Source organism: Rhinoderma darwinii, chromosome 9 (genome assembly GCF_050947455.1).
Source record: "Rhinoderma darwinii isolate aRhiDar2 chromosome 9, aRhiDar2.hap1, whole genome shotgun sequence".
NCBI classification, from domain to species: domain Eukaryota; kingdom Metazoa; phylum Chordata; class Amphibia; order Anura; family Rhinodermatidae; genus Rhinoderma; species Rhinoderma darwinii.
The window spans coordinates 12,376,106-12,398,775 of record NC_134695.1 but is presented as its reverse complement, the minus strand read 5'-3'; the positions used below and the strand labels follow the sequence as shown (position 1 = coordinate 12,398,775).

General features: G+C 44.0%; 1 protein-coding gene across 1 annotated transcript; it reads left to right on the top strand.

Moving 5' to 3' along the window:
- The first annotated feature begins 10,026 nt into the window (after positions 1-10,026).
- BAD (BCL2 associated agonist of cell death) lies at positions 10,027-21,766 on the top strand. Its single transcript, XM_075836845.1, has 5 exons — positions 10,027-10,340; positions 12,326-12,470; positions 13,368-13,537; positions 18,524-18,682; positions 21,197-21,766. Exons 2-4 carry the CDS (start codon positions 12,326-12,328, stop codon positions 18,653-18,655), a joined length of 447 nt encoding a protein of 148 aa, XP_075692960.1. The 5' UTR covers positions 10,027-10,340; the 3' UTR covers positions 18,656-18,682; positions 21,197-21,766.
- Positions 21,767-22,670: the final 904 nt, after the last annotated feature.

The window sequence follows — 22,670 nt, the reverse complement described above, 5'->3', positions numbered from 1 at the left end:
GTGGGATATTTCTAAAAACTGCAGAATCTGGGCAATAAATATTAAGATCTGTTTCTCTGGTAAAACCTACTGTGTTACCCTCCTACACATCCCCCTACATAATAGTACTCTCCTACACATCCCCCTTATATAACAGTACTCTCCTACACCACTTATATAACAGTACTCTCCTACAAATACCACCTTTATATAACAATATCCTCCTACACCTCTTCTATAAAAATATTGTAAAGGATCTGCCAGGCACAGCTTCTGTATCTACGCCCATAGGTAATCAGTCTGCACCTGCTTCTATGTCTGCGAGACTCACTCCTTTTTTTTTTTTTTTTTCTTCTCCTTCACATTCGTAGCCGCTTCTACCACATCTTCAGGTTTTTTAGAGAAGGAAGACACTTGAAAAATACACAATATCAGTGTCATGCAGTATGCAGAGGTCATGTGAAAGGTCTTCATTTTTATTTTTTTGCCATTGGCATTTGCCAAATTGTATGCTGCTGCTGATGGTTTCCTTGTGGAGATGGGATTTGTCTGGATTGGTCTACGGACAATGAAGGACGTTTCAGAAATTCACATGCGAGATGCATAAAAGTACAATTAGTTTCATTGTTTTAGAGAGCCTTCTGTAAAAAGTTGGAGATTGATCTGTCCTTCTCCTCTGCCTTCCATCCTGAAACTAATGGTCAAACTGAGAGGACTAATCAGTCTCTAGAACAATATTTAAGGTGTTTTATCTCTGACTGTCAATATGATTGGGTCTCATTCATTCCCCTCGCCGAATTTTCCCTTAATAACCGGGTCAGTAACTCGTCAGGGGTCTCCCCCTTTTTCTGTAATTTTGGGTTTAATCCACAGTTCTCCTCCGTTTCACCTGGTAGTTCCAACAATCCCGAGGTAGAGGTCGTTCATCGGGAACTGTGCACAGTCTGGGCCCAGGTTCAGAAGAACATAGAGGCGTCCCAGAGCATACAAAAAACTCAGGCAGATAGAAGACGTTCTGCTAACCCCTTGTTTATGGTCGGGGATCTGGTGTGGCTATCGTCAAAAAATTTGCGCCTGAAAGTCCCGTCCAAGAAGTTTGCTCCCCGGTTTATAGGGCCGTACAAGGTCATTGAAGTCCTCAATCCAGTCTCCTTCCAACTGGAGTTGCCCCCATCTTTTCGTGTACACGACGTGTTTCATGCCTCCCTCCTTAAACGCTGCTCCCCGTCCTTGGCTCCCTCGAGGAAACCTCCGGTCCCTGTTCTCACCCCTGAGGGGGTAGAATTCGAGGTGGCCAAGATTGTGGACAGCACGTTGGTCCAAGGCTCCCTCCAGTACCTGGTCCATTGGAGAGGATACGGGCCTGAGGAGAGGACGTGGGTACCCGCCCAGGATGTTCACGCTGGGATATTGGTCAGGAGGTTCCACCTTCGTTTCCCCAATAAACCAGGTCCACTTAGAAAGGGTCCGGTGGCCACTCATAAAAGGGCGGGGGGTACTGTAAAGGATCTGCCAGGCACAGCTTCTGTATCTACGCCCATAGGTAATCAGTCTGCACACTGCTGCTACTGTAAAACACTGCAGATTTTCCACAATTATTCTGTTGTGGAAAATCTGCAGTGTTTACACTGTGTCGGTTCGTACCCTTAGGCTGGGGTCCCACGTGGCGTAAACGCTGCGGAATTTCCTCATCGGAATTCTGTGCGGAAATTCCGCAGCGTTTACAGTAGCAGCAAAGTGGATGAGATTCAGAAAATCTCATGCCCACGCTGCAGAAAAAAAACGCAGCGTAAACGTTAATAACTTGACATGCGGTGGAGAATTTAATTCCTGCGTTTTTGTTCATTTTCCATTGCGGGTGTTTCCCATGAAATTCAATGGCGATGCAAAACCCGCACAGAAAGCCAAGACTTGCGACTTTTGTGGCGTAATCACAGAGTTTACGCCGCAAAAATCGCACCGCCGGAAGAAGAAAAAAATCATAGTTACACAGAACGCCCACCTTCTTCCTGCAGTCTGGTATCCTGGGATGGCGTTGCATCCCATGTGACCGCTGTAAAGGATCTGCCAGGCACAGCTTCTGTGTCAACGCCCATAGGTAATCAGTCTGCACCTGCTTCTATGTCTGTGAGACTGACTCCTTCTTCCACCACTCAGGATGGCAGGCTTAGGAGTGGGAGAGCCTATCGCAGCCTGGCCAGACGGAGCTAGCTCCCACCCTCTGTCTATTTATACCTGCCTTTCCTGTTCCTCCTTGCTTGTGATTCTTCTCTCTTGGTTTCCTGGCCTTGCTGCAGCTTCTTGAACTATTTGTCCCTGCTTCGTATTGACCCTGGCTTGCTGACTACTCTCCTGCTCTGCGTTTGGTACCTCGTGCTCTCCTGGTTTGACTCGGCTTGTTCACTACTCTTGTTGCTCACGGTGTTGCCGTGGGCAACTGCCCCATTTCCCTTAGGTTCTGTGTTCCCTTGTCTGTTTGTCTGTCGTGCACTTATTGAGTGTAGGGACCGTCGCCCAGTTGTACCCCGTCGCCTAGGGCGGGTCATTGCAAGTAGGCAGAGACTGAGTGGCGGGTAGATTAGGGCTCACTTGTCTGTTTCCCTACCCCCATCATTATAAATATCCTCCTAAACCCCTTATATAACAGTACTTTCCCACACCCCCTATATAACACTACTTTTCTACACCCCTATAACAGTACTTTCATATACCCCTATATAACAGTACTCTCCTACACATCCCCCTTATAGAACAGTACTCTCCTACACATGTCTCTTATAACAGTACTCTACTAATCATCCCCCTTATAAAACACTTCTCTCCTACACACCCTATATAACAATACTCTCCTAAACCCCTATATAACAGTACTCTCCTACACATCCCCATGTAACAGTACTCACCTACACATCCCCCGTTTATATAACAGTTCTCTCCTACACACCCTCTATAACAGTACCCTCCTACACCCCTATATAACAATACTCCCCTACACCCCCTATATAACTGTACTCTCCTAAACCCCTATATAACAGTAGTCTCCTATACATCCCCCTTATATAACAAAATCCTCCTACACTTCTTATATAATACCCTCCTACACCCCTTACATAACAGTACTTTCCCACACCCCCTATATAACACTGCTTTTCTACACCCCTATAACAGTTATCTCCTACACCCCCCATATAACAGTACTCTCATACACATGCCCCCATGTCACGATCTGTGGGTATGTGGACCCACTGGGCCGTACCACCATAGCGGGATCGCAGCTGGCCAAACAGTGTACGAAGTAAAGTCTATAGTTCGATCAAGGGTACCTGTGGTAGTACAGACAGTAGCGGTGACTAGGCTCAGATGGGACCTTGGCAGCAGACACCAGGCGTGGTGTAACACAAAACAACTCCAACTCTTTTAAGGTACAGGAATAAGGTAGCACGGGATACAGGATACAAGTAGCAGGAACGGGAACACAGGGAACAGGAAAACACTAAGGAGCCATTTGCTAGACTAACACGGGAAAAAACAACAACGTTCAGGCAATAAGTGAAGAGGCAGGGCCCTTCGTATAGTCCTGGGTGATTAGACAATTCTAAACAAGTGCGCGCGACGGCCCTTTAAGGCTGGAACTGAGCTCACGCGCGCACCCTAGTGGTCACTGCAGGCCAGGACGGCCGCATGTGCTGGCATCTCCGGGAAGAAAGGCGTCGGCAGGATGAGAGGAGTCTGCAGTCTGCGGCCGCCAATGTTACAGTATCCCCCCTCTTACAAGGTTGAAACCTTGTGGGTGGAATTACAAAGGGAGGTAAACACTGAAAAAATAACTTTTGGTGTAATCTATAGAGCCCCCAGTATAACTGAGGAGATAGAATGTCAGCTATATAAACAGATGGAGCGGGCTGCACCGGCTGGTACAGTAATGATAATGGGAGATTTTAATTACCGGGATATTAATTGGTGTCATGGTTCGGCTTCAACTGCAAAGGGGAGATATTTCCTCAACCTGTTGCAGGAAAATTTTATGGGCCAGTTTGTGGAAGACCCGACTAGAGGTGAAGCTCTGTTGGATCTGGTCATTTCTAATAATGCAGAGCTTTTTGGGAACGTCAATATTTGTGAAAACCTCGGTAACAGTGATCATAATATAGTTATATTTTACATATACTGTAAAAAACAAACACAGGCTGGGAGGGCAAAAACACTTAATTTTAAGAAGGCCAATTTCCCCAGGATGAGGGCTGCAATTCAGGATATAGACTGGGAAGAAATAATGTCAAATAATGGTACAAATAATAAATGGGAGATTTTCAAATCTACATGGGTAATTATAGTGCAAAATTTATTCCTATAGGTAACAAGTATAAACGACTAAAATTAAACCCCACATGGCTTACACCTTCTGTAAAAAGGGCAATACATGATAAAAAAAGGTCATTTGAAAAATACAAATCTGAGGGTACAGTTGTAGCCTTTGTAAAATATAAAGAGCTTAATAAAATTTGTAAAAAGGTAATAAAATCAGCAAAAATACAGAATGAAAGTCAGGTGGCCAAGGATAGTAAAACAAATCCCAAAAAATTCTTCAAGTATATAAATGCAAAAAAGCCAAGGTCTGAACATGTAGGACCCCTAAATAGTGGTAATGGGGAGTTGGTCACAGGGGATCAAGAGATGGCAGAGTTACTAAATGGGTTCTTTAGCTCTGTGTCCAGCCCCTTCCTCCCATGCCTGAGCGTTGTTGTCATACCCTAAGTTTGTCTATGCAAATGGTCTCCTAGTGTCTTCCAGTTCCCAGTGTTTCCTGTATCCCTTGTTATGCTGGTCAAGTGCCGAAACTCTATATATACACAACAGAAGAAAGAGCAGCTGATGTAGCCGGTGCCAGTGCTGTTAATATATCAGTTGATATACTGAATTCTATGAATATAGATATAGTCCAAGCTAAATAAAATAAATGTACACAAGGCCCCGAGACCAGATGGGTTACACCCTAGAGTTCTTAAAGAGCTGAGTTCAGTTATTTCTGTCCCCCTCTTCATAATATTCAGAAATTCTCTAGTGACTGGCATAGTGGCAAAAGACTGGCGCAAGGAAAATGTGGTGCCTATTTTCAAAAAGGGCTCTAGGTCTTCCCCGGGTAATTATAGACCAGTAAGCTTAACATCCATTGTGGGGAATATGTTTGAGGGGCTATTGAGGGTCTATATACAGGATTATGTGACAAAAAATAGTATTATAAGTAACAGCCAGCACAGTTTTACTAAGGACAGAATCTGTCAAACCAACCTGATCTGTTTTTATGAAGAGGTGAGCAGAAGCCTAGACATAGGGGCCGCTGTGGATATAGTATTTTTGGACTTTGAAAAGGCATTTGACACTGTCCCTCATAGACATCTAATGGGTAAATTAAGGACTATAGGTTTAGAGAGTATAGTTTGTAATTGGATTGAGAATCGGCTCAAGTACCGTATCCAGAGTGTTGTGGTCAATGATTCCTACTCTGAATGGTCCCCGGTAATAAGTGGTGTACCCCAGGGTTCAGTGCTGGGACCACTATTATTCAACTTATTTATTAATGATATAGAGGATGGAATTAATAGCACTATTTCTATTTTTGCAGATGACACCAAGCTATGTAATATAGTTCAGTATATGGAAGATGTTAGTGAATTGCAAGCGGATTTAAACAAACTAAGTGTTTGGGCATCCAGTTGGCAAATGAAGTTTAATATAGATAAATGTAAAGTTATGCATCTGGGTACCAACAACCTGCATGCATCACATGTCCTAGGGGGAGCTACACTGGGGGAGTCACTTGTTGAGAAGGATCTGGGTGTACTTGTAATTCATAAACTAAATAACAGCATGCAATGTCAATCAGCCGCTTCAAAGGCCAGCAGGATATTGTCGTGTATTAAAAGAGGCATGGACTCACGGGACAGGGATGTAATATTGCCACTTTAAAAAGCATTAGTGAGGCCTCATCTAGAAAATGCAGTTCAGTTCTGGGCTCCAGTTCATAGAAAGGATGCCCTGGAGTTGGAAAAAATACAAAGAAGAGCAACGAAGCTAATAAGGGGCATGGAGAATCTAAGTTATGAGGAAAGCTTAAAAGAACTAAACCTATTTAGCCTTGAAAAAAGACGACTAAGGGGGGGGGGAAATGGGACATGCCCTATTTTCGGCCGGCCGCCCGGCTCCCATAGAAGTCTATGGGGCCGGGTAATACACGGCCATCACCGGAATGTGTCCCGAGTGACGGCCATGTATTCCGTCGCTCGCGCGCTCTCTCTCTCTCTCCTCCTCACAGTTCAGAGTGCATGTGAGGAGGAAGAGGAAGGAGGAGGGTCTTTTTTTGCTCCCTGTAGAAGTCGGAATCCCCAATCCCCGGCCAGGGATTGTGGATTCCGCTACAGGAGAAGTGTGTGACTACACTGTCCATATATGGACACAGCGAAGTCACTCACTTCTGTAGCGGAATCCCCGACTCTATGGCCTGGGATTCCGCTACAGGAGAAGTGCGTGACTACACTGTCCATATATGGACACAGTGATGTCACTCACTTCTGCAGCGGAATCCCCGACTTTATGGCCGGGGATTCCGCTACAGGAGAAGTGAGTGACTACACTGTGCATATATGGACACAGCGACGTCACTCACTTCTGTAGCGGAATCCCCGACTCTATGGCCGGGGATTCCGCTACAGCAGAAGTGCGTGACTACACTGTCCATATATGGACACAGCGATGTCACTCACTTATGCAGCGGAATCCCCGACTCTATGGCCGGGGATTCCGCTACAGGAGAAGTGAGTGACTACACTGTCCATATATGGACAGAGCGATGTCACTCACTTCTGCAGCGGAATCCCTGACTCTATGGCCGGGGATTCCGCTACAGGAGAAGTGAGTGACTACACTGTCCATATATGGACACAGCGATGTCACTCACTTCTGCAGCGGAATCCCCGACTCTATGGCCGGGGATTCCGCTACAGGAGAAGTGAGTGACTACCCTGTCCATATATGGACACAGTGACGTCACTCACTTCTGAAGCGGAATTCCAGACCTGTGGCAGGGAATTCCTCTCCAGGAGAAGTCAGTCACTACACTGTCCATATATGGACATTGAAGTCAGTGACTTCTCCTGGAATGTGGGGGGAGGGGGGATGGGTGCAACCTACAGGGGGCTGTGTGGCATCACCTACAGGGGACTGGGTGGCATCACCTACAGGGGGCTGGGTGGCATCACCTGCAGGGGGCTGGGTGGCATCACCTGCAGGGGGCTGGGTGGCATCACCTGCAGGGGGCTGGGTGGCATCACCTGCAGGGGGCTGGATGACATCCCCTGCAGGGGGCTGGGTGGCATCACCTGCAGGGGGCTGGGTGGCATTACCAGCAGGGAGCTGGGTGGCATTACCTACAAGGGGCAGGGTGGCATTACCTACAAGGGGCAGGGTGGCATTACCAACAGGGAGATGGGTGGCATTACCAACAGGGAGCTGGGTGGCATTACCTACAAGGGGCAGGGTGGCATTATCTACAAGGGGCAGGGTGGCATTACCTACAAGGGGCAGGGTGGCATTACCAACAGGGAGCTGGGTGGCATTACCTACAAGGGGCAGGGTGGCATTACCAACAGGGAGCTGGATGGCATTACCAACAGGGAGCTGGGTGGCATTACCAACAGGGAGCTGGGTGGCATTACCAACAGGGAGCTGGGTGGCATTACCTACAAGGGGCAGGGTGGCATTACCTACAGGGGGCAGGGTGGCATTACCTATAGGGGGCAGGCTGGCATTACCTGCAGAGGGCTGGGTGGCATTACCTGCAGGGGGCTGGGTGGCATTACCAACAGGGGGCTGGGTGGCATTACCTACAGGGGGCTGGGTGGCATTACCTACAGGGGGCTGTGTGGCATTATCTACAAAGGGCTGTGTGAACTGTGAATTTATGGAATAGTCTACCGCAGGAGCTGGTCACAGCAGGGACAGTAGATGGCTTTAAAAAAGGGTTAGATAATTTCCTAGAACAAAAAAGTATTAGCTCCTATGTGTAGGAATTTTTCCTTCCCTTTTCCCGTCCCTTGGTTGAACTTGATGGACATGTGTCTTTTTTCCACCCTACTATGTAATTATGTAACAGCAATCTTCTACACATTCCCCTTATATAACAATATCCTCCTACACACCTTATATAACAATATCCTCCTACATCTCTTATATAACAATACTCTCCTACACCCCTTATATAACACTACTTTCCCACACCCCCTATATAACACTACTTTTCTACGCCCCTATAACAGTACTCTCCTATACCCCCTATATAACAGTACTCTAATACACATCCCCCTTATATAACAGTACTCTCCTATACCCCCTATATAACAGTACTCTAATACACATCCCCCTTATATAACAGTACTCTCCTATACCCCCTATATAACAGTACTCTAATACACATCCCCCTTATATAATAGTACTCTCCTACACATGTCCCCTTATAACAGTACTCTACTATACATCCCCCTTATAAAACACTACTCTCCTACACCTCTATTTAACAATATCCTCCTAACAATAACCGTACCCTCCTACACCCCTATATAACAGTACTCTCCTACACATCCCCCATGTAACAGTACGCACCTACACATCCCCCGTTATATAACATTTCTCTCCTACACCCCCTCTATAACAGTACCCTCCTATACCCCTATGTAACAATATCTCCACTACACCCCTATATAACAATATCCTTCTACACTCCCTATATAACACTACTCTCCTACACATCCCCCTTATATAACAATATCCTCCTACACCCCTATATAACAATTTCCTCCTACACCCCTATATAACAGTACCCTCCTACACCCCTCTATATAACAGTACTCTCCTACACCCCCTATATAACAATATCCTCCAACACCCCTTATATAACAGCACCCTCCTACACTTCTATATAACAGTAGTCTCCTACACATCCCCTATATAACAATATCCTCCTACACCCCTATATAACAATTTCCTCCTACACCCCTATATAACAGTACCCTCCTACACCCCTCTATATAACAGTACTCTCCTACACCCCCTATATAACAATATCCTCCAACACCCCTTATATAACAGCACCCTCCTACACTTCTATATAACAGTAGTCTCCTACACATCCCCCTTATATAACAATATTCTCCTACACTTCTTATATAACAGCACCCTCCTACACCCCTCTGTATAACAGTACTCTCCTACACCCCTATATAACAGTACTCTCCTACACATACCCTTATATAACAATATCCTCCTACACACCTTATATAACAGTACTTTCCCACACCCCCTATATAACACTACTTTTCTACACCCCTATAACAGTATTCTCCTACACAACCCCCTATATAACAGTACTCTCCTACACCCCCTATAAAAAAGTACTCTCCTACACCCCTTTAATACATTACTCTCCTACACATCCCCCTATATAACACTATCCTAAACCCCCTAAATATACAATATCCTCCTACACCCCTATATAACACTACTCTCCTACCTTATATAACAGTACTCCCCTACACCCCTATATAACAGTATCCACCTACACCCCTATATAACAGTACCCTCCTACACCCCTATATAACACTAGTCTCCTACTAGTCTCCTACACCCCATAAATAGAACAGTACTCCCCTATATAAAAGTACCCTCCCACTACTCTCCTACATGCCCTATATAACAGTACCCTCCTACACCCCCTATATAACAGTACTCTCCTACACCCCTATATAACAGTACTCTCCTACACCCCCTATATAACAGTACTCTCCTACACCCCTATATAATATCCTCCTACACAACCTCTCCCCCCACATTAGTACACACATACTCCACCCCCTCAATATCTTCCAGGACTTCCCAGCCCTCAGTACAGAGCACCCCCCATATTTCTCTGCAGTGTTATTAGTTCATACCGCTCCAGTCAGGTCACATGACCTCGTTTAACACTCTGCATTCCAGCAGCTACCCTGTTATCATGGTTACAGACTGTTTACACATCACGTGGGATGTATATTCACATTTCATGGGCGTTGTTTGATGCCATTCGGAGCTGTAATTGGTTGAGACAGGAAACGATTACCCGAGAAACAGAGGCATGGGGCGGTAATTGGGAGAAGAACCCGGAAGGAAAGAGGAAAGTAAACATGGATTGTAGGAGGAGCGGTGAGAGCGACAAGTAGACGCGGGCAGCCTGCCGGGGACGGTTCACAAGCGGAGGTCTGCTGTACCCGGCGACAGTGATTCCACTTATCGGAGATATACAAGCTGAGAATTTCTGGAGAGCAGCGCTAGAGGTAAAGCTGTTGTCTGGAGGGTATGAGAATGTAATGGACAGCTGACATTATATAGGGAGTAGAGACAGTTTAGCCATTACTATATGATGGAAGAAGCGATTCATCAAGTCACTTTACTAATGTCTGGTGAAGAGGTTAAACAGGCAGACTGCATCTGTAAGGCTACATTCAGACCAGCATGTGCAACCTCAAGCGTGACAAACGTACGTTTTTCACGTCCGAGGTGCACCCGTCTGGGACGCGTTATCACGGATCCCTCAGACTAGAATCTATGGAGGGATGCGTGAGAACGCTAGAAAAATATGTCCTATTTTTCCATGGACCCTTCACATGCTCCATTGAAACAACGGCCGTGTGAATGGCCCCACTGAAATACACGTGTCCGTGTGACGCCCGTTGTTTTAACGGCCGTCACACGGGCGAGTTACACGCTCGTCTGAATGAGCCCTTAGGCCTCGTGCACACTTCCAACACCGTTTTCACGTCTGTTTTTGACGGATCCGTGTGCCTGTTTTAGCAGCCGTGTGCACTCCGTGTTTCCGAGCATGGTAATGTCCAGGGTGCTGAAAGAGTTAATGGGCTGCACTGATCGGCGGTAACTCTTTCAGCACCCTGGACAGTACCATGCTCGGCGCTCGGAAAATATATTTTTAATGAAATGAAAAAAAAAATCATACATACTTTCCTCCTGTCCGGCCTCCAGCGATGACGTTTCATCCATGTCGCTGCTACAGCCAATCACAGGCTGTAGTGGCGGTCAGGATGATGTCAGAAGGCCGGCCTTCAGGGATGACGCTTCATCTCACGTTACCGCCTCTGCAGCCAATCACAGGCTGCAGCGGCCTCTGCAGCCAATCACAGGCTGCCGCGTCGGACTGGAGGAAGAAGAGGGACTCGTCACCAAGACAACGACCGGGTAAGTATGAACTGCTTTTTATTTTATTTTTAATCAGCAGCTTCTTCTCTCTATCCGTGATTGATAGAGACAAGTGGCTGCCGATGAGTGTAACATTTATGCCCGCCTGGCCGTTGCTAGGCAACGGCTCCGTCACACACGGACGGCACACGGATGCCTTCCGTGTTCCTTCAGTTTTTTTTTGACGGCCCCATTGACTTCTATGGGCCTCACGGTCACGGAATCTCGGTCCAAAGTAGGACATGCTCTACTTTGGATCGGAACGGAGCAACCCGACCGTCAAAAAAACTGAAGTGTACATGGCCCCATTGAAATGAATGGGTCAGGGTGCTAGCCGTCAGAAAAATGGCTAGCACCCTGAAGGAAAAGACTGAAGTGGGCATGGGGCCTTAGGCTGAGCTCTCCCGTTGTGAATTTGATGCGTATCTCACCCTTGTCATTGCAAAGGGTAAAATCTGCAACGTGTGAACTCAGAAAATGAAGAATCAAGTCTAAAATAAATTATAATTGAGGCAGTAGAAACTGAAACCAGCGTCCCATATATAAAAATCCACTTCACTACCTCTGGCGGACGCACAGGACCATCCAGCGGTAAATATCTAGTGATGGCCCCCTATAAATCCCTGTGGCCCTGTATTAGAGATATCCACCCTCAAAACAAATCTCTGTGATGTGGTATCCAATTATGTATCTTCCTTAAAAAACCCTGTATGCCTCTGTATGAAATTGGAGGTATAGTAGGGGAATTGCACGGAGCCATACATGAACCCCAGGTCTGACCCCATCCTCAGATGCCGCTGGGTACGGTAAAGACCCATTCTTATGGGATGATTTATTTTTCTTTACCTAATAACTAAGATACCTCCCAAATCTTTGTGACCAGAACACTGTCTGCTTTTAAAATGATGCATTGCAATGGTTATTGTTCTTCATTATATCTTTACTTTACTTGAATATTATTTGCATTCATCACACAGCTGAGACAAATCTGTTTTACCTTTCCATTTTCAGAGACAATGAGAGACTTTACGTATTTTACATTTGTCTTCTAATATTTTTAATCACGCAGATGGCAGACATTTCTCCATCCTCTATATTTTCCATAGAAGAGTTCCCCACAATTGAACTAGATGCGTTTCTCCCAGGAACAGATCCACTGTCCCTTAGAGGAGCGTCAGGGCATCGGAGTTCTCCTGACATAAAACGGGGCAAAGGTAATGCTGTTTTTGTTTTGTTTGCCTCTCTATAATGTAACCAGAAGCGTGCTTTAAAGGGGTATTTCTATCTTATAAAGTGATGGCATATGGCGAGGACATACCATCACTTTATGATCGGTGGGGGTCCAACCTCTGGGACCCCCACCAATCTTAATAAAGAAGGGGCTACAGCTCTGATTTAGTGCTGTATTCCCTGCATGGCAGCGCCTCAGCCACCCGCTGTGCAGGGAACTGCAACACAGTCCCATTTAATTGAATGGGGCCCTGCTGTTTCCTGCACAGCCGTGTCGCTAGGGCGCCGCTCTACAGGCAAAACTTAGAAGGGGACGCAGCTATAAATTAGCACAACAACCCCCTCCGATCATAAAGTGATGAGATATCCCAGCGATATGCCATCCCTTTATAAGATAGGAATAACCCTTTAACCTAAGGTTTTAGAAACCTGTGTATAAACACTGAGGTATTATGGCCTAGTTCACAGAGTATTTTTAGGCAGAAAAAAGCTCCCTCAGAATTCCTTTAGGAATTTTGAGGCAGATTTTTAACGGCCTGAGCTTTTTTTGCTCGCCGTCATTGAATCCAATGCAAGGACCGTAGGCAAAAAAACACAGTGAAAATGCTCAGAAAGGAGCACCACATGGTTTTTCCCGCCTCCCATGGATTTCAATAGGCGGAAACTGCAGCTAGAAACAATATGCCTTTGCCTCCCATTGAAATAAGTGGGGGGGCTGTTTACTGGCGCTAATTATGACACTGTTTCCGCGTCAAAAACGATACCCTTATACGATGTCCCTTATACGATACCTGTAGAAATTGTTTTTTTTTTTGTTTGTTTTTTAAGTACCTCACTGTCATTAATTATAAAGATCACATTATTCTTTTTGATGGGAAAAGAACCTCGCATTCGGACAGAATCTGCTTCAGAGGCGCAGGAGACCGACCATGTGGGCGAGCTCAACCAGTTCCGTTCACGTTCCCGCTCTGCTCCATCTTCCCTAATGGTCGCTGCTCGATATGGACGAGAACTGAGGAGAATGAGTGATGAATTTGACAAAAGCTTTACGGTAATTCTTCTGTCACTTCTTGATATGAAAGATTTAATTCTTACATTTTTTTTTTTTTAAGTCCTTTCTGTATAATGATCTATCACTCCTTTTCTCGGTAAAACAAGACACTTGACTAGGGTTGGTCCAGAATGTAGAATTCAGTAGCCATTCATTAAAAGATGGGAAGTGCAACAATAAAAGGTGGAACTAGATATACCTTGGCCCTAATGCAAAATATGTAATGGGGGCCCTGCTACGGTCGTGTGCATAAGGACTAAAGGTATAATAAGTTTTGATGTCGCAACAGTGAGATAAAAAAAACTGTTATCTCAGCATGTAGATCATAAAGGCTGTGATGTGACAGCACAGGTGTGGTGACCAATTTGAAGCCTCAGTGGCACATGAATAACAGTCAGTGATGTCCCATTGTAATATAGGGATGCACGATGCATCGAAACTTCCATACTGTTTCGATACTGTGCATCCCCAAACGGTTCGATACCGCTATTTCCTGTATTTCGATACTTGGCTGCACAGCCGCAGAGCTAAGTATAGTAATACATGAATGTATGAGAGCGAGGCTGCAGCTGTGTAATACAGCCATTGCTCCGCTCCGGAGTCCTGATAACAAGTGCACACTGTCAGGATGATGAGATGCGGCCCGCGCTGCACTAATGAGCGGCGGCACTGAAGACAGAACATGGCGGGCGCTCTACAAAACACTCCCATGTTCTGTCTTCAGTGCCTAAACCGCCGCTCGTTAGTGCAGCGCCGCCTGCATTACCTCATGCTGACCACGCGCGCGCTTCCTGTCAGGAGCGGGGCAATGTCTGTATTACACAGCCGGAGCCCCGCTCTATAATGGCGGAGATGAGAGAAACCTCTCATCTCCGCCGTTATTCCCCTGAATGCTGCGATCAAAGCGGACTGCAGCATTCAGGATAAAATGAGAAGGGGGGATGCCCCTGGATCGCGTCACAGGGAATTCCTGTGACGCGATCGAGGGCCATACCATATATGGCCAGACAGCTCGGGGTCTATTGACGGACCCCAGGACTGTCTTACCATATTTCTTGTTGTTAGGGCATACTGAGGTATGTCCTAACAACTGCCTGTTTACTATCTGTCCACAGGCTAATGTACTGGCACATATCTGATATATGTCAGTACATTAACCCCTTAAGGACACGGCCAATTTTGGCCTTGAGGATAGAGCAATTTTTTTTTACATTTCCCTCTTTGCATCCCGACGCTCATAACGCTTTTATTTTTTGTACGACGTAGTTGTATGAGACTTTGTTTTTTTGCGGGATGAGTTGTACTTTATGAAGGTACCATTTTTTGGTACAAATACATTATCGTTTAATTTCTATACATTTTTAATTAGATTAAAATGCAGAAAAAAAGCAGATGCGCAGCAGTTTTAATTTTATTTATTTTTTACACCATACACCGATCATAATAAATAATGTTATACATTTGTTGTACAGGTTGTTACGGTCGTGGCGATACCAAATATGTCTATATTATTTCATGTTTTGGGACTTATATTTTAAAAAGTTGATTTATTATAAAAAATTTGTATTTCTGTGTATTTTATTTACTTTTTATTTATTTACCATTATTTTTTTTTTACATTCATTTAACTTTTTTTTTTAATCCCATAAAGGGATTTATCATTTTGATTTTGTAACTGTAATGTACTGGCATAGATCTATATGCCAGTACATTAGCCTGTTACTGATTGTACACAGGCAGTTGTTAGGGCATACCTCCGTATGCCCTAACAACAGGAAATATGTTCAGACAGCCCTGGGGTCCTTCACTGGACCCTGGGCTGTCTGGCCATATGAGTTATGGGCTTTGATCGCGTCAGTTATTTTCTGTGACGCGATCAATGTGCAGTCCCCTCTCCTTGAATGCCGCGATCAGCTTTCATCGCGGCGTTCAAAGGGTTAACAGCGGAGAGAAGATGTTTCTCTCCTCTCCGCTGTCAGAGCGGGGCCGTGGCTGTGTATTACAGCCGTTGCCCCGCTCTCGATCACGCGCGCAGGGACGGCTGTCGCTCAGGACGAGTATGCTCGTCCTGTGTCGGCAACCAGTTAAAGTAAAAACAAAGTAATGTTAAATTAAAAAAAAAAAATACACATACACCTTTTTTACAATAAACATTAAAATAAGTCCCGATACATAAAATATTCACACATTCAGTATTGGCGCGGCCGTAATAACCTGCACAACAATTTTTTTGAATCATTTATGATGTGTACAATGTAAAAAAAATAAAAATAAACACTGCCTTCTTTCACTTATTAAGGCGAGGCGCGAAGTGCGATGAATTTAACCTCCATGTTCTTCACATTAATAGTAATTAACCCCATCATGTACCTCGCACATTAACCCATTATGACTGAGAAACATGATGGGATTAATTACTATTAATGTGAGGCACATTCAAAATTCATCACACCTCGCGCCTCACCTCAGAAAACGGAAGAATTTTTATTTTTATTACTGTTGGCAAAGTATCGAAATTGGTATCGAAATCGCAATACTAAACTAAGTATCGGTATCGAAGTCCAAATTCTGGTATCGTGACATCCCTAGTGTATTACTAATACACAGTTTATTATCCCTGTTCTGTAATATAACGAAGTGATTTTACAGCAGAGATAATAAACCCTGCATCATAATACAAGTATTCTTTCTTCTCCCTCGAGTAATAGTTGGTAGCTGGAGAGTGAACTCCTGCGTGACCTATGAGAAAGTTTGTGTTCTCACTTGCTTTGTTGTATTTAATATAGGAGTGCTTGGACCACCTACTGGATCACTGTGTTCGTATGTACATATATTCAGGGCAAATAATAGGAGAAAAAAAAAAAAATCTGTGCAATTAACAGACGTCATCTTGCGCATTTCGGTTTCTTCGATTAAATTGCGTCTAGTGTTTGGCGGCTTCGCAGGCTCACAAGGCTGCTTCGAAGTTCTGAGGTTAGGTCAGTGGACAGCAGCTGACTTCTGGGCTCTCTCTCTTGGCGCCGGCCTTTGCGCTGCACTGAAGGACACACGTGACATTACAATGTGTGCGTCAGGCTTCAGTGTAGCGCTGAGGCCGGAGCAGAGAAGGAGAGCCCTGACATGGAACACAACAAGGATCTGATCGATCATGTATCCAATCTATCACAAACTATGCGCCACTCTGATAAAATTGGCACATTTTCAGACCCTAGACTACCTTTTGGGTGGACCATTGTGTTAAAAACTGATGACACCTAACGACCACTGATGGTTTTGTAGTAAAAATGGTGAAAAAGCCTAATGGCTACTGATACATTTTTGCATCAGTTGTAATCACTTGAGAGACACAAGAACTGATATAGGTGAGCGCACACTTACCCAGGATTCTGTATTTCTTCATCCAGGCCAGCCTCCTGGGATGACGTTTCATCCCATGTGACCAATGCAGCCAATCGCAGCCTGCAGGTCAGCCTGCAGAGGGACACGTCGCCATGGCTACATAAGTACCAAACTTTTTTTTTTTTTATGTTCAATTTTCTGCAGCGGACATTCCAGCCGAAAGACTGCACCACAATTTGGTTCTGTTTTTTTGCCAGAATTCCCTGCAGCACCCAGGGCGGACACGTGGTGTGCTGTGTCTGCCCAGTGTGGTTTGCAAACATTTGACAGTTAACGATAACTGAAAAGCTACGTTCAGAGTACTCCTTTAAGAGTATTGTTCAGAATGCGATCCCCATCTACGTGAGCTATGGTCACACATAGACCATAAGTGCCGGGAAAACATAACATTGGTATGATAATTGGAGTCTAAAGGTTAATAAGATTATTAACACATTAAAATCCATATAAACTTTATAGATTTTAGCTTTATACACCAAATACAGGTTATATTTACCTAAAGTGAAGGGAAACTCCTGCAGTGTATATACATTTTAATTGTATCAGATTCTAATGTGTTTTCCACATGCAAAATGTCGACCATGGTAGGAGGGATAATCCTAATGGACGATGTGTCTATATATTGTATTTTACCAGTATGCCAAATGGACGTGGATTGGGCAGAGACGAGCTTGATATAGTAGCATCCTCTGCCTGTAACCACGTTGGTAGTATCACTGTTGTAGTAGAGGCAGGATACTATGATGCCACACATGTCATTCAGTCTGGCTGTAATTTACCTATGATAGCATGGGATACTGAAGGCTACAGTAATCCTTCATTCGACAGCCACAACGCATCTCATGTTTGCTGATTTGATGCTTTTGCTATGAGAGGAAATGGTGACCGCACCCCCTATAAAGCTTTAGTCCAGGGGTCAGTAACCTTAGTCACTCCAGCTGTTGTGAAACTACAATTCCCAGCATGCCCTGGCAGCCAAAGACTTTTTAGTATTGTAGCCAAAGGCTGTTAGTGCTTGGGAATTGAAATTTGACTACAGCTGTAGTGTCAAAGGTTGCTGAACACTTGTCTAGTCTCTAACAGAGCATAAAGGGGACCTGTCTACTAAAAAAAAAAATACTTGTATGGATAATTGTATAATTATGGAGCCCCTTTTCTTAGAACTCTGCATTCCTCTGTTATTGTTCCTGGAAATGTATGAACAAGTCGACATTGGGCGTTACCATTCCCCTTGTCAATTGGCTGTTTCTACACGCTGACACTGCACAATCAGTGCCCACTGTGTAGACACATCCTTTTAACAAGGAGAATGGGAATGGCCATTTGTCCATTTATACGTTTCCAGGAGCAATAACAGAGGAGCTACCCAACAGTTCTAAGAAAAGATCCAGCTCCAGCGTTAATCTTTTATGGGGAATACAAGCATTAACCAAAACAGACCTGTCAGGAGAGGTGACAGATCCTCATTAAGAACAGAATTAAAGCAACTGTAAAGTTTTATAGAAGTAAAACCGTACTGTGACCTGTTCCTGTAGTACTATCTGGAAATGTGGTGACTAAATATTCCACCCTATGCGTTGTGCCCAGGGTCTTCCACGTCCTAAAAGTGCAAGTGCGGCTGCTCAGATGACTGAAAACAAGAGCTTTCGGGAAAGGATTCTTAGTTTATTGCGATGGAGAAGCAAAGACCAGAGCGAGTCGGAGAGTGAGAAGAATTAAACATTCTCTGTGGAGGAATAAAATAAGGTAACGCCATTTCTGGGCGGTCATTTAAATGCACAGTCAATGGTAATGATTCAGGAGGGGTTTTATGTAGTGTATATTCATGATTCAGTTTTAATACTCTCCTTTTTATCAGCACATCTCTACATGGGGGGGGGGGGTTGTCCTGCTTTACTAGATATTTAGAGACTACTAAGAAGAAAGTTCTAATATTTTATTGCATTTATTTCTGAATATTCCAATGGAGCATGCAGCTATTTATTTTTGTTGCAATTCATACGGAATCTGACCCTATCAAATCTGAGGCATACGCGGGTACAGTACTAAGTTTCCATATAAAAAAAAATTCTAATAAATAATGGCCAGATGGTTAATTTCTCTCTCAGAATTGTTAGGTCCTCTTTAACGGTGGGTGTCTTGTGATAATGACTTGTCTTCTGATCAACCTTAGAGATGGAGACATGCCCAGTCTTCTGTGTTAAGAACCACAGAGATGCATATGACAGGAGCATTGTCTTAATAGGTGAAGGTAGGGCTGGGCGATTAATCAGATTTGCCTTCAAGGACTCTCACGATTCAGTTTTTTTTAACAGAATCGTAAAATCTATTCTTTTTTTGGTGCCGTGCTGCAGGAGGAAGCTCCGCCCCGCCGCCTCATCACTTCCTGGTCTGCCCCGTTCTGTCTCTGCTTCGCCATGGAACTTCTGTTCTGTACTGAACAAAATGATACAGTACGGAACCGTTCCGTGGGGAAGCCGGGACTCCTACTACATAGCCACAATGCTCTGTAGATAGCACCCCTTACAGACTGTACAACTGTACAAAGTTGTGAAATTACGTACAATAAGTATAGCAATATATGTTAGTTAATTTAATTTAAAAAAATTATATAAATATCTCTTGGTATTACTGTTAAATAAACAGAATATCGAGATTCAAATCGAAAATCGCCCAAAGTGTTGAAAAAAATCTAGGTTTCATTTTTTGGCAAAATCGCCCAGCCGTAAGTGAAGGGGGGGGGGGGGGTAAAAATAAGTCCTCCTCTGAGAAGAGTTCTAACAAAAATCCCAGCCTGTGAAATATAATGCATCCTGAATAGAGACTGTGGGGGATGTATGGTTAGTTTATGAAATATAGATCCGATAGCATTTTCCTGTATACAGATCATTGAGCACACACACACACAGGGGGAATTTATCAACCTTTAATCGAAATGACGCAATTTGACACTTTTGGCCTTTTTACGCTGACCTCTGCGCTTTTGTGAAAAGGGGGCGTGGCTTCCCAGAAGGTCCATAGTGGCAACATTTATTAGACTTTACGCCAAATAGCTTGTGTTTTTATAGCTAGCTTTAGAAAATCGTATTTCCCAATTCATTCAAAGGTTTCCATGGAAGTCCTGTATATTTAGATTTTAATACAGTGAAGAGATCCACGGCACAGAAAATATAGTTCAAATTAACAATATATTAAGTCTTCCATATACTTATGTAGTGTTCAAAATATATGAGAAATTGAATAAACATTTAATTTGAACTGCAACTATATTTTCTGTGTGCACCTTGGATTTCTTCTATATAGGACACGCAATTGTTTTTTATGTGCTGTTGATATAAACTTAATTGGTCACTAACTTTTCAACAAACTTTGCATAAATCAATAATAGAAGTAAATAAGAAACTAATTTATTTTATTAGAGAAAAATGCCTCTCTACTTATCAGGCTCCCTTCCTTCCCCCTGTTTAGTCACTCTGCATTTACTGCTTTTTCCTACTCCTCTTGGCACGAACTATGAGCTCACTGGGGGATCAGGTTTTAGCCATCTATAGAGGGGAGGAGGAAGCAGGAGGAGAGTGAGACACACACATAGACACTGCTGCAGCTTCCTAGTAAGTATTCTATCTTACCCCAGTGCTGGATTCACAGCTACACTGCTCAATACTGCTGTATGATCTACACCATGTTGCTTCTGTTTCTATATATGTTATAGAGATAGGGGAGCAGTGTGTGCTGTGTATAGAAGATAGCAGTTAGAACACATAGTTACATAGGTTGAAAAAAGACACAGGTCGATCAAGCTCAACCTTTCTTAATAAATTACCTGTCGTTCATTTAATTATAACCCTCAATGCCGTTTGTCAGTAAATAATCCTCTAGCCTTTTTTTAAATGCTGACATAGTATCTGCCATCACTACCTTTTGGGGGGTAGGGCATTCCATAGTTTGAAGTAAAGAACCCTTTTCTATATTAATGTCTGAATACAAGTCATATAATGGTCAGAAATAGTGTTATTCCTCCTCATGTACACACATATGTGCTTAATCTGAAAAGTCAACTGAAAGGTTAGGTACGTTTTAACTAAAACTCAGTGGGGGAGATCTATTTATGGTGCACTGAGGAGTGCACCAGTATATCTCCCCGTGTAATGTGTGCCAGATTTATCAACAGCGTGCCGTTAATGTGTCTGGAATAGGCTGAAAACAAAGCCAGGACAGATAAGTAGCAGGAATTCTATAATTTTTTTTTTTTTCTTGCAGCTGCAACAAAGGTGACCGTGCACTTCTTCACTACTTCAGAGAACAATAGCAACTACTGTACAACTAAACAGCCACTCATAGTCATTAACAGAAGGCGGACTGAACTACTGAGATGAATTTATCTGCATGAAGTCTTGCAAGTCACTGGTATTCCACATGAGTATACTCTGAAGTTACCCAATGTGCCACTATAGAATATATATATATATATATATATATATATATATATATATATATATATATATATATATATATATGCTTTTTTTTTTTTTGGTGATTTTAAAAAGGAATGTACAAAACAGATTTTATAATGAGAGCACAGAACGATGAAGTTTGACTTATGAGGTGTTTTATTATTATCGATGTTTTATTAGCCGACCTCCGAAACCCTTTTAATAGGCGTCTTTTACGACACAAAGGAATGTGATTATTTTGTACAGCATTCTTTCTGTAGAGGACAGCACCTATTTCATTTCTACCATGAACACATTACATTTGTATAGATGGAGCTGGAGCTCATGGTGCTGCTACGATCAAATTTGCAACCAATAAAAGAGTCAAGTTTCTTTAGATTGTAGTTGCCACCTGTCTTTCTGGGGAATCAAGTTAAATGGCAGCAGAACATAGAACACTGTACTTCACCATTATGCTGTGCTGCTAGTGATCAGAATGGAGGAAAGAAAAGGATCGTAAAAAAACTGGTTAAGTGCACAGATCTATTGCTTCAGTAGGAACAATTTTTTTTTCCGTCGCTCGTGACCGCACCCATTCGAGGAGACTGCCCATCCCAGGACAGGAAACCTGAGGAGATAAAAAGGTTCACACCTCAGTTTCAGGTTTCCTGTCCTCCGAATAGGTTGTCCTGGGGAGCTTCTGCACCCATTGGAGATATGTATCTAATTTTTTTTATTCACACCTGGGGCAGAGGACTGGAAGCTGGAATGAATTTGCCTTCCTTTCCTGGTATGGTATAAGTTGTTGTAAAACGCAGCCTGTTTACCTAGTCTGCCTCCCTGTGTGCTGCCTCCTGTCCCTGTCTGCTGCGGCTAGGTCGGGCAGCATGCTTGTCCGGCAACTCTACCCTTCTTGGAAGGAGGAGTGGTAAACTTGCTGTGGGCAGGTAGGATTCTCAGTGTGGGCTGGAAAGTGTCTGGGATGCTTCTCAGGCACTTCCGGTGGCGTCTGACGTCCCGTTTGGCTGACGTCACTTCTAGTGGCGGCTGACGCGCCGGCAACAGGTGGGAGGAATCACAGCACTGCTGGGTGCTGTATAAATAGGCAGCCAGCTCCTGCAGGTCCTTTGCAAAAAATAGAGTTTTACTGTGAGCTCTAAAACCAGAGACGTCACAGTGGTGAATCACCATGTCTGATACTGGTGATGTCCATTCAAGAAGCCCCCAGGCCTACGAGTCCAGTATTTGTCCTGTGGGATGATGGGATCCACTGAACATTTGGTAAGATGCTTTTTCCATTA